This window comes from Triticum dicoccoides, chromosome 5B, assembly GCF_002162155.2.
Source record: "Triticum dicoccoides isolate Atlit2015 ecotype Zavitan chromosome 5B, WEW_v2.0, whole genome shotgun sequence".
Classification (NCBI taxonomy): Eukaryota; Viridiplantae; Streptophyta; class Magnoliopsida; order Poales; family Poaceae; genus Triticum; species Triticum dicoccoides.
Genome location: NC_041389.1, coordinates 435,124,108 through 435,140,129, shown reverse-complemented (window position 1 = coordinate 435,140,129; position 16,022 = coordinate 435,124,108). Strand labels below are relative to the sequence as shown.

General features: G+C 45.4%; 1 protein-coding gene across 6 annotated transcripts; it reads left to right on the top strand.

Moving 5' to 3' along the window:
- The first annotated feature begins 785 nt into the window (after nucleotides 1-785).
- Nucleotides 786-8,639, top strand: LOC119310140 (receptor-like cytoplasmic kinase 176). Of its 6 annotated transcripts, none has more exons than XM_037585978.1 (12): nucleotides 786-1,153; nucleotides 1,487-1,660; nucleotides 1,751-2,015; nucleotides 2,116-2,344; nucleotides 2,425-2,575; nucleotides 2,690-2,908; nucleotides 4,390-4,438; nucleotides 4,789-5,111; nucleotides 5,295-5,430; nucleotides 5,543-5,676; nucleotides 5,797-5,883; nucleotides 7,741-8,047. In XM_037585978.1, exons 2-12 carry the CDS (start codon nucleotides 1,532-1,534, stop codon nucleotides 7,903-7,905), a joined length of 1,887 nt encoding a protein of 628 aa, XP_037441875.1. In that variant the 5' UTR covers nucleotides 786-1,153; nucleotides 1,487-1,531; the 3' UTR covers nucleotides 7,906-8,047. The 6 variants fall into 6 exon arrangements, with proteins under 6 accessions (XP_037441875.1, XP_037441876.1, XP_037441874.1 ...); XM_037585977.1 differs by having other exon boundaries at nucleotides 787-1,145; nucleotides 5,760-5,883; nucleotides 7,741-8,639; XM_037585976.1 differs by having other exon boundaries at nucleotides 787-1,153; nucleotides 5,760-5,883; nucleotides 7,741-8,639.
- Nucleotides 8,640-16,022: the final 7,383 nt, after the last annotated feature.

Here is a 16,022-nt window from a genome sequence, read left to right as displayed (position 1 = left end):
TCTGCTTTTCCCTTCCTTTTCCTCCCCACCACCCCCATCTTCCCCGCAACTCCCGCCATTTTCCCCAGATCCGCCCGCCATGCTGCCGAAGAAGGATGCGGCCCCTCGCATAGCCACGATCCCGCCCAGCCAAAGCCGAGGAAGCAGAGGGCGCCGATGCCAAGGCCCCTGGGCTTGACGAACGCTCAGTGGAAGGCCGGCGTTGATCGTCAGGCGGCGGTCACCAACGATCGGCGGAACATGCTCAACATGAAGAAGGCCAGGGACACGGCAGAGCAGGAGGAGACATCTCGCGCGGGCATTGCGAGTGAGCGCCAGCTCCTTCCGCCTCAACAGGCCGGCCAGTACCCACAAGGCGCGTGGGGTAGCCAACAGAGTGTGGCGTCGCCGGCCAACTTCTTGCCGCTAGTGTGGGGGTACACGCCGACCTTTTGATCGCTGGACTTTGGCTATGTTCGATCGCCAACCTGAGGCATGATGATCGCCGACCTGTGACATGATGATCGCCGAACCTGTGTCATTTTTTGGTAGCGGGAAAGAGAACTTCAAATTTTTGTGCGTTTGGGGGCCAAAACCTAGGGGCTTTCTCGCAGACCAAAAAGACAGCAGGCACAAACACGTAAAGGCCTTCACCGGGTGCGCTGGCGGGCCAAACGGCTGGAGATGCTTTGAGTTCGCTGGAGGAGGCGCACCATGCCAACGTTTTCCTTTAGCTGACGTGTCACGCAGGCCTGCTTTGAGACGCGGGTGAATGATCCAACGGCCGCCGGGCAGTTCGCGCGAGAGTCCAACTCCAAGGAACAACGACAGGAGCTACGAACGCGGGATTGACCGCCGCCGCTCGCCGTAATCGGCTTCCGCGGAGACGCGCAGAAGCTTCGCCGCCCCCATAGTTTACCACTTTCGTCAATGGGTCAAGTTCTGCCCACCCCCACTTCCACTTTCCAACCTCGCAGCCCTCCGGCGGTCCTCCCCAACTTCCTGCCTGCGGGCCTGCGGCCGTCCTGCTCGCCGGCGGTGCGAGGGGAGGGGGAGGAGGGCGCACCCACCAGTAGCGACCTACCTAGCAGTTTCTCCGTCTCTACAGTAGCTACTGTCGGCCGTTGACGGCGACTCCCTGCGCCGTATGTGCCATGCCACCGCAGGTACAAAGGCAAGGGCCCAGATCTGTTCTTCGGTTCTTCCTCCCCTTTTCTCTGGTTTTGTGATGTCTCATAAGATTTACTTCACACACCTCGCCGGCGACATCCATGTACTCCTGGTAGTTTTTCCTTCTGGGGTATTTTCTGCTAAGTTGGGAGACATTTGTAATCGATTCTGATTGGGCCCAAAGTTTAGGCTCTATCAGCCTTGAATAAAACATATGCTTGAATGTGTGGCTGCATCAAAGTGTCTATTCTTTGTTTAAAATTGTGCATATACGTTCCTAAAATAATGCATATACATGCCCATATCTTCTCTGAAAGAATTTTTGTGGTATTATTAGGTCGATGATATGTCGAAGTTGTCCTACTAGGAAATAGAGTATACGATGGAGAACGAGTCACAGCACGCAAGTGCGACACCAAGGGATTTTACATTCCAATTGTTAAAACAAATTACAAATGATTTTTCTGAGGACAACAGAATTGGTGTTGGCGGGTACGGAGTAGTCTACAAGGTATGATTGCTATATACCATTTTTCTTTTCAAATGATACTATCACAAACTACGAGAACCCATGTACCATATTAACACGATAATTTAACAGGGAACACTTGACAATGGTGAAGTGATTGCTGTGAAGAAGCTTTATTACAAGCATCCAGGACTTGACAGCGACAAGCAATTTCAGAATGAGTGTACTAACCTTATGAGGGTCCATCATCAAAATATAGTAAGGTTAGTTGGCTACTGCCATGAAATTCGTCATATATGCATAGAGCACAATGGGAGATATGTTTTTGCTATGGTGGAAGATAGAGCTCTCTGCTTCGAATACTTGGAGGGTGGAAGCCTTGACAAACATCTCTCGGGTATGATATTGCTCTGCATAGACAGTATTCCTTTTTTGCATGAACGCAAAAACTATCCCCCAATGAAGGCTTGGTAGCATATTTTTGTTTATCTCTGCAGACGAATCCTGCGGATTTGGTTGGCACACGCGTTACAAAATCATTAAAGGAATTTGTGAGGGATTAAATTATCTTCATAATGGATCAAAAGAATCGATTTTCCATCTGGACTTGAAACCAGCCAATATATTGCTGGATAGGAATATGATGCCAAAGATAGGAGATTTTGGTCTGTCCAGACTCTTCGATTCAACAGAAACCTGTTCCACAAAAGGAATTATAGGAACACCGTAAGCTCATAACTGATGAAAAGTAATCAAATTCTTTGGTTATAACTTGATATTGAAGTAAGTGTATTTGATACATGCAGTGGATACATGCCACCTGAATACATCAATAGGTTCCACATCACACCAAAGTTTGACGTATTCAGTTTGGGCGTTACAATCATAAAAATAATTGCAGGACACCAGGGCTACTCCAAATTTGCGGATATGTCTTCCCAAGAATTTATTCAACTTGTAAGAAAATATCTTCTATGTCGAACAATATTGTTTTCCCAAAATATTATGCTCTATCGACTTACCGGTGTGCAAGTGTGTCACCTTCCAGCATATTATGTCTCAATTGTGCAGGTACATGAAAACTGGGAAAAGGCGTTGCGGACAACTGTGTTGTCAGATACATCACATGGAGTTAAGAAATGCATTGAAATAGCATTAAAATGTGTGGAGGCTGACCGAGCGAAAAGGCCTACTATAGCCGAGGTTGTGGATGAATTGAGTAAGATTGATACTACCATTATCGATGAACTAAATAAGATTGATACAGCCAGAAGTTCACCAATAGAGCAGGTATATTTCACACTGTACTGGTGATACCTTCATCTTCGACATGGCTTTTTTTTCATCTGTCCACAGATTGTGCCTTTCTTCTTGATACATGAACATATGTGGAAGAGCTAAATTAAACTCCTTGCCATATTCTCTAACTAACCACTAATTTACTACTCATACACTCCTGCCCTTTTACTTCATTACCTATACTATTTATTTACTTGACCTTCTGTATACTATTTTCATGTAATTATGCAATCTATAAGAAATAGAAACAAGATATTTCTATAACAGTATAAGTTGCTAGAGCTAAAAATACGTCCTGTTGTATGTGCTTATTGGATTTAATATTTAGTAGATAGATGGGCATTATTATTTATAGCCTGATTTAATTAGATTCCTGGATTTACTAGAATTGTTCACCACATTTACTAAAATGAATAACTAACTATGTCTTTAGATAATGGAACTTTTTGTTGCTCTAGTATGTAGACGATTCTTCACCGCTAAGCCTCTGCATCCAGGATGTGCACAGCCATAAAAGTTTCCAACACTGAAAGAATGTTTCTGTAACGGTTACACTGTCCAGTAATCAAGATATTGGATTAAAAGGTTCGGCAAAAGATAAAATGTGACTGTTCAAAAAATAAGATAAAATGTGATGATACTACGAAGCCATCACCACCGTGGTCCTCATCATCCGATGATGCGCAAAAACTAGACTGCCAACCATAGCTCGTGAAAAGCAGTTGTACCTCTATGGCTAACCTTGTACACGCTGAGAGTGCCATTCCCCTGCCCTCTTGCCGCAGTAGTAGCACCCAGGTCCGCATCCAGGGCTGCACAGCTTGACTGCCCAATATGTTGCCGCTCGCCCGCGCCAACTAGTAAGTTTTCTCTAAATCTTTTAGGTCCTGTAAGAGCTAATTGCCAAACATATCAGTAGTGATCTGTGGTGGAGGAATGCCAGATCTGACCATACACCACGCAAAATGCGTGAACTAATAGTCAAAAAACAAGTCCTGGACAGATTCCTCATGTTTGCAAAAAGCACACTTCTTACTAACCCTGCCAATCTAAGTTACCTTTATTTAAAGTTACGCGTGAGAACCGAAAAAGATCTTAATCTATGGAGGAACCCTCTTATTGCACATTCACCTATTTTCTATCATGATGTTTTCTAAAAATATATCGGGATGTTCTGATGCATAAAATAACTAGTTGAACTGTACGTTATCCATAGAAATACATTAACTTCGTGACATGTAAATAAGTCCAAAATTATTTGCTTGTGTCTTCCCACCCGACAAACTGAAGGTAGATTACCAGCTCTTTGATGTCTCAACCAACCACTGTAATGTGGTTTAAGTGTGTCTACAGAATAGGACTAATAATATTTCAATACTGCTATATTTCTTTGTGGGAAAATACTACTATATGTTCAGTCTAAGAGAGACTCATGTAAACAAGAGCTGATGCCCTAAAGTTCGTTGTTGTAGGTCACCAATCTACGAAGCAATCAGGCCTTCAACCCATGTGTAAACTCAGGTAAGCATTTACTAGTACTTAAGACCAGACTCCAACTAAGTAACATACTGGAATCCTCCTGGACCTTTCCAACTGTTACTATGCTTCCCTCCGCTCATACCCATTTTAGATGATGGCCAAGTGAGTGAAGTGAGCATAGCTTGCTTCAGCCTGTTCCTAATTTCTGTGCAAAGTTTCCCTAAAAAGTAGAATCAAACACTTGAATCTTGCAGAACATGATAACTATTGACCTGAGGTAGATCAATGCAAAAGCTTATCCACCAGAGAACATTTTCTTTTAAATATTAATCTAATTTGGTATTTTTGTGTATGTTTTGTTCCATAAAGAGTACTGAAGACATGATATGCAGGAATGTTTGCAAAAGATGGGAGTATGATTAGTTCCTGCAACAGTCGAGCCACTCGAGCCTCTTCGGATTCGGTGCTTCTAAGCACGAATATTAAATGCCAGATCTTGCCATCAGCCAGTCTTAAAATCTTCAGTTATGATGATCTCAGGTTAGCCACAAGGAGGTTCCGTGCTAACGCAATGACCGGTGAAGGAGGATTTGGATGTGTATGTAAAGGATGGATTGATGAGAACACATTTTCACCTTGCAAACCTGGCACTGGTATACCTGTCGCGGTGAAAATATTCAACCCGGAGAGTTTGCAAGAGCACCAAGAATGGTTGGTGAGTATGACTGTTTTTCTATTTTGTGTTGTTGTCCTCGAAGCTGTCTAGATTCATGTTTGGCTTAAGTGCAGTTTGAAAATCTTATCTTGAAATGATGACTTCAAATTTGTCAGTTACGGCTTCAGAAATGCTGATGAAATATTATACGATTTTTTAACTCTATTAAGTTTCCATTTATAGGCAGAAATTAATCACCTAGGTCACCTTTCCCATCCCAACCTTGTGAAGCTATTTGGGTACTGCTTAGAGGATGAGTACCTGCTACTCGTTTACGAGTTTTTACCACATGGGAGCTTGGAAAATCATCTTTTCAGGAGTAAGTTGAAGTAGGGCATTGCGCTCCACTGGTGTCCACTGTTATTCATACTGCATAGGTTATCGCCATAGTATGTTACATTTATGAATGGATGCATAAATCATTGATGTAGGAGGCTCATGTCAACCTCTTTCATGGAACCTGAGAATGAAAGTTGCACTTGGAGCTGCAAAAGCACTAGCTTACCTTCACAGTACAAATATTATTGTTAGAGATGTTAAGAATTCCAATATTCTCCTTGACACAGTAAGTGAATCGTCAATACATCTTACTTCACCTATATGGGCATGTGATGTCTACTCAAAGGAACGCACCATACTACTCTGTAGGACTATAACGTGAAGCTCACCGGTTTTGGATTGGCAGTTAATGGTCCTGTTGGTGAGGAGTGTCATTTATCCACGAGGATTATGGGAACATATGGTTATGCAGCTCCAGAATATGTGGCAACAGGTAATCTTAAAAATACAACTTCAGACATTATGCATATAGGTTTTTCATTTGAAACTGGCAAACGATAAACAAAGTAGATCGAAGATTGGGACATAGAATTTTCACATGGAGAACCTTAAAAAAATATTGGCGCAGGATGGGTCAACAGCATTCTTCACCATATCCAAAGTATTTGCACATGGAGAAATTAACAATGAGGTCATCTGGTTTGGCATACAAGAGGTGCATATAAGGTTGCCTACAAGTGAGTTCAGTTGGAAGTAGAAAGCCAGTCCACTAATAGGAACGAACGAATTATCCATAACATCGGTGCTTTGCTCTCCTCACACCTGGTCTACTGGCCCTTTGCTACGAAAGATGCTGACCTCCGATAGTGTTCTGATCATATATTTACAATCTTCATTTAAAGCCGTTTGATAGCTCAGTATTTTCTAGGTATTATGAGAATACCACAGTTTTTTCAATTTTTATAGTTTTATTTACTGTGAGCTGTTTGGGTACCCAAAAAACTGTGGTATTTGCACCACAGTATCTCCAAAACCATGGTATTTGCTCAATTTTAAAAAAAGAACCTCCGACCTCTTTTTTTAAACTGAGCAGCTGAAAAAGTGAATCCACGCACGGCGCAAGCTCGTTGTTCTTTTTTATCTGATTGTGCGTCTAGTTTATTAGTACCTTCGGTTTGGTGACTTTCCATTATGATCCTCCAACTATGATTCGACTCAAAACCAAACATCCAAAAGTGAGGCTGGCTCCTAGTCCAGTACATGATTAAAAATTGGCATGGCAAGCTGGATGCAGAGAACTAGCGAACTCCGTGGTGAACTAGTCTACTACAGTTTGCATGCAGCGGGTAGCTAGTTGTTAGCTAGCTTCAAGAACGTGTGTGTTTGCAACAGCTAATGGCTAGTCAGCAATTTTCACGTTGATGCACACATGGTGCAAACCAAATAGGTCCTCTGCATCATTGATACTCTAAAATAGTTTGCTATTTTAAAACCGTGGTATCTTATACCAACAGGCTACAATACTGCATCAATACTTCAGTTTTTACAATTCCGTCCTTATAATAACATGCAAGGAATCGACAAACTCAGAGTCTTTCAACAGCTGACTGTTCACTCGGCGTAGAAAGGCCTCTTGGGCGGCAAAACATTAACACCAACCAAGCTTGAGGGAATCTCAAAACTCAGTAGTAGGAACTAGCTTTGTCATCTCAGCAAATATCTTAAAATCAATGTGAGCAATGGCATCTTGAAAGTTGTTTTTCACTCTGAAGAGAATACAAAGCTCACACCTCGATGTTGATAGAAAGAAAGAGTTGCAACTTCTTTGTTATTTCAGGTGAAGTTTGATCCTTTATAAGACAAATAGCAATCTGACTATCATAAAATATCTCCATAAAGTACTGTGTACGAACATCTCAATTAACTTCTTTATATTTTTACAAATTGCCATGTACTTGGCTTAAATGGTACATAAAGCGCTACATGGCTACCTTCCATTGCTTAACTAGTAGTATCTACTATGGGTTCAAAAAGTTGTGCGTGGTCCTTAATTTAGAGAAAGTGTAAAACTGTAAATAAGTTTGTTTTTATTTTGAAGCATTTTATTATTTCTATTATTAATCCATCGATTGACAAATATTATTTACGTTGGTGCGAAGATGTTGTAATGGTGCCTTTCTGTTTCTTATCACCTTCATCCAGAGCTCATATTCAGGGTGTAATAAACTTATATACTCACTCCGTCCCAAAATAAGTGTCGTGGCTTTAGTTCAGGTTTGAACAAATTTGAACTAAAGCCACAACACTTATTTTGGGACAGAGGGTGTACTTAACAACTTTACAATTGCAGGCCATCTTACACAGAAGTGTGATATCTATGGCTTTGGAGTATTGCTTCTGGAGATGTTGTCAGGTCGCCGTGCCCTTGACCCGGACCGACCAGCAGAGGAGCCACATCTCGTGGACTGGGCCAGACCATATCTCAAACATAAGCACAAGATACGTTGTGTCATAGATGCCAAGCTAGGAGGTATTTACTCATTCGGTGCGGTGCAGAAAATCGCTGCCCTTGCCCTCGAGTGCGTTTGCTCGGACCCCAAGAAGAGGCCGGCCATGGACTCGGTGGTCTCTGTCCTCGAAGGTGTTCAGGAAGACGAGGAACCAGAAGCAGCGGAGCACCAGGAATCAGGGAAAAAGGTCACTGCGAGTGCAAGCAGGAAGAACGGAAAATCTCGCTGGAATATCTTCGGAGGGGGGCGGTCGTGACCCAAAGCCATCTGTTCGCTTGGCATAGCAGGACAGGGTTTGATCTGAGTTGTTACCGAGCTTGGTGGTAGACTGCAAACGAATCATGAGGATGCCACGCACGCAGACGCATGAGCTAAATTTATGAAGTCGTCCACACATGCTATTATCAACACTGGACAGAGTCAAGATGTAATATATTATTATGACGGCTGAAACACCTTACACCTCAGAATTAAGCACGTTTTCGGCCGCCGAGAAGCAAGATGACTTGCTACAAACACTGATAAGATGAAGACGACACCAATCTTGATGACACATTGACGTGGTATCGACAGTGCTGTAAAGGTAAAACATGTTTTGGCTGTAATTTATGTTCATAATAGGCAATAATAGCAAACCGAATTGAAAAACCCGTTAGCAATCTGTACCAAGTTTGCAAATCAAGAGGATTGACAATGGAGAGAATTCTTTCTTATTGTTTCATTAAACTCAAGAGGATTATGCAATCTCCCCGTTGCAGTGGCTGTTGGACATGGAGTTCCCTAGCCCTAGGTTACACCATTTCCCCATATGGTTAAGATCACAGTTTTTCTTTTTCTTTTTGAGGGAATGGTTAAGATCACAGTTGGGAGTGGTCAGCGCGTGCTTTTTTGGCGTGATAGGTACCCATGGTTTTTCTGCTGGAGACATGGGCCTCGGAAGCAGATGTTGACGACGCTATGTATGTGTGCCTCCGGAAGAAAATACGGGCAATACATGCAGCTCATGCGTCGGCTATGAACGCCACCACGCGATCCATGAGCCGCTTGGCGTTGTCGCACTAGAGCTTCCCAAGGAAGAACACGTGGCCACGCCGCCCTCCCGGGCCACCCGCTTGCGGCCACGGCCCACGGCGTCGTAGTAGGCGCGGTTCCGCGCTGCGAGCCTGTCCTCAAGCCCCATAGTCACCAGCATCCTCGTGCACCCGAGCCTCTCCAGCGCCGCCGACGCCAGCGGTTCATCCTTGGGTCGTCGGCGCCGCCCACCGCTGACCCCGGCACGCGTAGGACCAGAGGAGCCCTGTGACCTTGGCCGCGGGCACCGGACGTTGTTTAGGTTTGGGTCCTTTCGTTGGGCCGATGTTTTTGGTTCACCCCGACCCAAACGTGACGCGCGGATCATTTGGGTTGCAAACGGACATTTGCTTTTCGTCCGTTTGGGGTGGCAACGAGATCGTGTCTGCCTGGATTTGTGGATGCGTCGGCCGTGCGTCCAACGTACGGTTTGTTGGAAATATGCTCTAGAGGCAATAATAAAATGGTTATTATTATATCCCCTTGTTCATGATAATTGTCTATTGTTCATACTATAATTGTATTAACCGGAAACCGTAATACATGTGTGAATACATAAACCACAACATGTCCCTAGTGAGCCTCTAGTTAACTAGCTCGTTGATCAATAGATGGTTATGGTTTCCTGACCATGGACATTGGATGTCATTAATAACGAGATCACATCATTAGGAGAATGATGTGATGGACAAGACTCAATCCTAAGCATAACACAAGATCGTGTAGTTCGTTTGCTAGAGCTTTTCTAATGTCAAGTATCTTTCATTAGACCATGAGATTGTGCAACTCCCGGATGCCGTAGGAATGCTTTGGGTGTATCAAACGTCACAATGTAACTGGGTGACCATAAAGGTGCACTACAGGTATCTCCGAAAGTGTCTATTGGGTTGTCACGAATCGAGACTGAGATTTGTCACTCCGTATGACGGAGAGGTATCTCTGGGCCCACTCGGTAATGCATCATCATAATGAGCTCAGTGTGACCAAGGAGTTAGCCACGAGATCATGCGTTGTAGAACGAGTACACTGACTTGCCGGTAATGAGATTGAACGAGGTACGGGGATACCGACGATCGAATCTCGGGCAAGTAACATACCGATGGACAAAGGGAATTGTATACGGGATTGATTGAATCCCCGACATCGTGGTTCATCCGATGAGATCATTGTGGAACATGTGGGAGCCAATATGGTATCCAGATCCCGCTATTGGTTATTGGCCGGAGAGATGTCTCAGTCATGTCTGCATGGTTCCCGAACCCGTAGGGTCTACACACTTAAGGTTCAGTGACGCTAGAGTTGTAATGGGAAATTGTATGTGGTTACCGAAAGTTGTTCGGAGTCCCGGATGAGATGCGGATGTCACGAGGAGTTCCGGAATGGTCCGAAAGTGAAGATTTATATATGGGAAGTCCAGTTTTAGTCGTCGGAAGGTTTCGGGGTTATCGGTATTGTACCGGGACCACCGGGTGGGGCCACCTACCCCGGGGGGCCAAGTGGGCTGAATATGGGTGGGAACCACCCCCCTAGTGGGCCGGTGCGCCCCCAAGGGCCCAAGGCGCCTAGGGATGGAAACCCTAAGGGGTGGCGGCACCTCCCACCTGCTTGGGGGGCAAGTCTTCCCCCCTTGGCCGACGCCCTCCCTCTAGATGCATTTAGGAGGGCCGGCCCCCTCTCCCCTTCACCCTATAAATAGAGGGGGGTGGGAGGGCAGCCGCACCTCAGGCCCTGGCGCAGCCCTCCCCCCTCCTACACCTCCTCTTCCGTTGAGCTTGGTGAAGCTCTGCCGGAGAACCACGAGCTCCACCACCACGCCGTCGTGCTGCCGGAGTTCTCCCTCAACTTCTCCTTTCCCCTTGCTGGATCAAGAAGAAGGAGACGTCCCCGGGCTGTACGTGTGTTGAACGCGGGGGCGCCGTCCGTTCAGCGCTTGGATCGGATCTTCGGCGATTTGAATCGCCGCGAGTATGACTCCATCAACCGCGTTCTTGTAACGCTTCCGCTTAGCAATCTTCAAGGGTACGAAGATGCACTCCCTCTTTCTCGTTGCTAGCATCTTCTAGATTGATCTTGGTGACACGTAGGATTTTTTAATTATTACTGTATTCCCTAACAGTGGTATCAGAGCCAGGTTTATGCGTAGATTCTATGAACGAGTAGAACACAAGTAGTTGCGGGCGATGATTTGGTCAATTCGCTTACCATTACTAGTCCTATCTTGATTCGGCGGTATTGTGGGATGAAGCGGCCCGGACCGACCTTACACGTACGCTTACGTGAGACAGGTTCTACTGATTGACATGCATTTGTTGCATAAGGTGGCTAGCGGGTGTCTGTCTCTCCCACTTTAGTCGGATCGGATTCGATGAAGAGGGTCGTTATGAAGGGTAAATAGCATTGGCATATCACCGTTGTGGCTTTTGCGTAGGTAAGAAACGTTCTTGCTAGAAACCCATAGCAGCCACGTAAAACATGCAACAACAATTAGAGGACGTCTAACTTGTTTTTGCAGGGTATGCTATGTGATGTGATATGGCCAAAAGGATGTGATGAATTATATATGTGATGTATGATATTTATCATGTTCTTGTAATAGGAATCATGACTTGCATGTCGATGAGTATGACAACCGGCAGGAGCCATGGGAGTTGTCTTAATTTATTGTATGACTCGCGAGTCAATATAAGCGCCATGTAATTACTTTACTTTATTGCTAATCGTTAGCCATAGTAGTAGAAGTAATAGTTGGAAAGACAACTTCATGAAGACACGATGATGGAGATCATGGTGTCATGCCGATGACGATGGTGATCATGCCGCGCCTCGAAGATGGAGATCAAAAGGCGCAAGATGATATTGGCCATATCATGTCACTTTATGATTTGCATGTGATGTTTGTCATGTTTACATCTTATTTGCTTAGAACGACAGTAGCATAAATAAGATGACCCCTCACTAAAATTTCAAGAAATGTGTTCCCCCTAACTGTGCACCGTTGCGAAGGTTCGTTGTTTTGAAGCACCACGTGATGATCGGATGTGATAGATTCTAACATTCACATACAACGGGTGTAAGCCAGATTTACACATGCGAAACACTTAGGTTGACTTGACGAGCCTAGCATGTACAGACATGGCCTCGGAACACGAGAGACCGAAAGGTCGTACATGAGTCATATGGCAGATGCGATCAACATGGAGATGTTCACCGTTGATGACTAGTCCGTCTCATGTGATTATTGGACACAGCCTAGTCGATTCGGATCATGTATCACTTAGATGACTAGAGGGATGTCTATCTGAGTGGGAGTTCATTAAATAATTTGATTAGATGAACTTAATTATCATGAACTTAGTCTAAAATTGTCTATACAATCTATCCTGTAGATCCAGTGGCCCACGCTAATGTTGCCCTCAACTTCAATGCGTTCCTAGAGAAAACCAAGCTGAAAGATGATGAGAGCAACTATACGGACTGGGTCCGTAACATGAGGATCATCCTCGTAGCTGCCAAGAAAGCATATGTCCATGAAGCACCGCTAGGTGACGCACCCATTTTCCTAGCAACTCAAGACGTTATGAACGCCTGGCAGTCGTGTAGTGATGATTACTCCTTGGTTCAGTGCAGCATGCTTTACAGCTTAGAATCGGCTCCAAAAGCGTTTTGAGCAACACGGAGCATATGAGATGTTCCAGGAGCTAAAAATGGTTTTCCAAGCTCATGCCCGGGTCGAGAGATATGAAGTCTCCGACAAGTTCTACAGTTGTAAGATGGAGGAAAACAGTTCTGTCAGCGAGCATATACTCAAAATATCTGGGTTGCACAACCGCTTGTCTCAGCTGGGAGTTAATCTTCTAGATGACTCGGTCATTGACATAATCCTCCAGTTGCTTCCATCTAGCTACAAGAGCTTTGTGATGAACTACAATATGCAAGGGATGGAGAAGTCCATTCCTGAGTTATATTCGATGCTGAAATCAGCGGAGGTGGAGATCAAAAAGGAACATCAAGTGTTGATGATGAATAAGACCACTAGTTTCAAGAAAGGCAAGGGAAAGAAGAACTTCAAGAAGGACGACAAGGGAGTTGCCGCGCCCGGTAAGTCAGTTGCCGGGAAGAAGCCAAAGAATGGACCCAAGCCTGAGACTGTGTGCTTTTATTGCAAGGGAAATGGTCACTGGAAGCGAAACTGCCCCAAGTACTTAGCGGATAAGAAGGCCGGCGACGCCAAAGGTATATATGATATACATGTTATTGATATGTACCTTACCGGCGCTCATAGTAGCTCCTGGGTATTTGATACCGGTGCAGTTGCTCATATTTGTAACTCAAAACAGGAGCTGCGGAATAAGCGGAGACTGGCGAAGGACGAGGTGACGATGCGCATCGTGAATAGTTCCAAGATCGATGTGATTGCCGTCGGCACGCTACCTCTACATCCACCTTCGGGATTAGTTTTAAACGTCAATAATTGTTATTTAGTACCAGCTTTGAGCATGAACATTGTATCTGGATCTCGTTTGATGCGAGATGGGTACTCATTTAAATCCGAGAATAATGGTTGTTCTATTTATATGAGATATATGTTTTATGGTCATGCCCCACTGGTTAATGTTTTATTTTTATTGAATCTCGAACGTGATGTTACCCATATTCATAGTATGAGTGCCAAAAGATGTAAGGTTGATAATGATAGTCTCACATACTTGTGGCACTGCCGTCTTGGTCACATTGGTGTCAAATGCATGAAGAAACTCCATGCAGATGGACTTTTGGAGTCTCTTGATTATGAATCATTTGACATGTGCGAACCATGCCTCATGGGCAAAATGACCAAGACTCCGTTCTCTCCAGAACAATGGAGCGAACAACCAACTTGTTGGAAATAATACATACTGATGTATGCGGTTCAATGAGCGTTGAGGCTCGCGGTGGCTATCGTTATGTTCTCACCCTCATTGACGACTTAAGTAGATATGGGTATGTCTACTTAATGAAACACAAGTCCGAGACCTTGAAAAGTTCAAGGAATTTCATAGCGAGGTAGAGAATCAATGTGACAGGAAAATAAAGTTCTTACGATCGGATCGTGGAGGAGAATATTTGAGTCACGAGTTTGGCATGCACTTAAGGAAATGTGGAATTGTTTCACAACTCACGCCGCCTGGAACACCTCAGCGAAATGGTGCGTCTAAACGTCGTAATCGCACTCTATTGGATATGGTGCGATCTATGATGTCTCTTACCGATCTACCACTATCATTTTGGGGTTATGCTTTAGAGACTGCCGCATTCAATTTAAATAGGGCACTGTCTAAATCCATTGAGATGACATCGTGTGAATTATGGTTTGGGAATAAACCTAAGCTGTCGTTTCTGAAAGTTTGGCGATGTTATGCTTATGTCAAGAAACTTCAACCTGAAAAGCTCGAACCCAAATCGGAAAAATGCATCTTCATAGGATACCCTAAGGAAACTATTGGGTATATCTTCTACCTCAGATCCGAGGGCAAGATCTTTGTTGCCAAGAATGGATCCTTTCTGGAGAAAGAGTTTCTCTCGAAAGAAGTAAGTGAGAGGAAAGTAGAACTTGATGAGGTACCCCCTCTTGAACTGGAAAGTAGCGCAGTTCAGGAAGATGTTTCTGTGGTGCCTTCACCGACTAGAGAGGAAGTTAATATTGATGATCATGAAACTTCGGACCAAGTTGCTACTGATGAAGTCATGTACCTAGGGTAGGGTCATGGACCTGTCCAAGGTACCCTCCCCAAGGACATCTCTAGAAGAAACTGCCTTTCAGTCGACCTGAAGGATTCCACTCGACGGACTCGAAGACACTCGACCATGAAGCCTCACTCAACCACCAGGAGATCTAGGGTCACTCTGCACCCAAATGGTCTGTTATTAAGTAGTCTTTATGGCCATGATAACACTTTATGTAGGGCGTTACCAGTAACGCCAGGTCTTTATGTACTTTAAACCCTGCATAACTGAGGGCAGGAGGGGTCTGGCGGACTCTATATAAGCCACCCCCTCCTCAGTGTAAAGGGTTCACACCCCTGTAACTCATACACATATAATCCAGTCGACCGCCTCCGGGCTCCGAGACGTAGGGCTGTTACTTCCTCCGAGAAGGGCCTGAACTCGTAAATCCCTTGCGTATACAACTACTCCATATCTAGGATCTTGCCTCTCCATACCTACCCCCTATTCTACTGTCAGTCTTAGTACCACGACAGTTGGCGCCCACAGTGGGGCAGGTGTCTTAGCGACTTATTGGAGAAGTTGCAATTGTTCCGATCACCTTCATCATGGTTTCTGGTGGAGTTTTAGTCGAGGGCCGCGAGATCCATCTCGGCGTGCTCACGTTCATCGCCGACGATTCCGCTTGGCTCCAGGAAGCTCCACTCGACATCGACGCGCTTCCAGTCCACGGGGCGACACACTTTCACGCATGTGTCCGCGGCGTCTTGCTGCGGCAACCGTCGGCCCCGTATCGGTCGACCCCTGCGTCATCCTCCCTTCCTATCTCCCGCCAGCGCAAGCGCTTTGGTCGGTCGAGGCTTCAGCGGTGGGTGAGGCACACAGCGGCCCGCCAGTCGGTCACCCCCAAGTCGCGGCGATCGAGCCCGACGAATCTCTCTACGGCCTGTTCGATCTGTCGACTGGCTCCGTAGAGACCGCATCCGAGTGTGACAGCAGTGATCCAGCGGCGGAGGTCCTGATGGTCAATGGACCGCCTAGTCCTCCTGGCTTCCCCCGCACCGACGGGGGAGACGGCGGAGGCGACCCAGCGCAGGTCCACGAGGAGTATCAACCCGAGCCACTCACTTCGCCGCAAAGAGAAGATCTTCGCCGCCGGAACATGGATGCTTTACATACTCCTATCATAGGAGAAACCCCCGAGGCTCGTGCCTTGGAGGACGCGCGTTTGGCCAACTTGGCTAAGCGCACTCAACTGGAGAACCTCCAGCGAGCACTCGACGAGCGCGCGCGGCAGCGAGTTCTAGACTCCAATCGACGTCAACTCTTTCCACCGTCGACTCAGGTA

Coding starts and splice junctions, on each gene's coding strand:
- LOC119310140 (XM_037585977.1), top strand. CDS start 1,532: ATGGAGAACGAGTCACAGCACGCAAGTGCGACACCAAGGGATTTTACA. Junction 5,431..5,542: donor GGAAAATCATCTTTTCAGGA/GTAAGTTGAAGT, acceptor TCATTGATGTAG/GAGGCTCATGTCAACCTCTT. Junction 5,884..7,740: donor TCCAGAATATGTGGCAACAG/GTAATCTTAAAA, acceptor TTACAATTGCAG/GCCATCTTACACAGAAGTGT.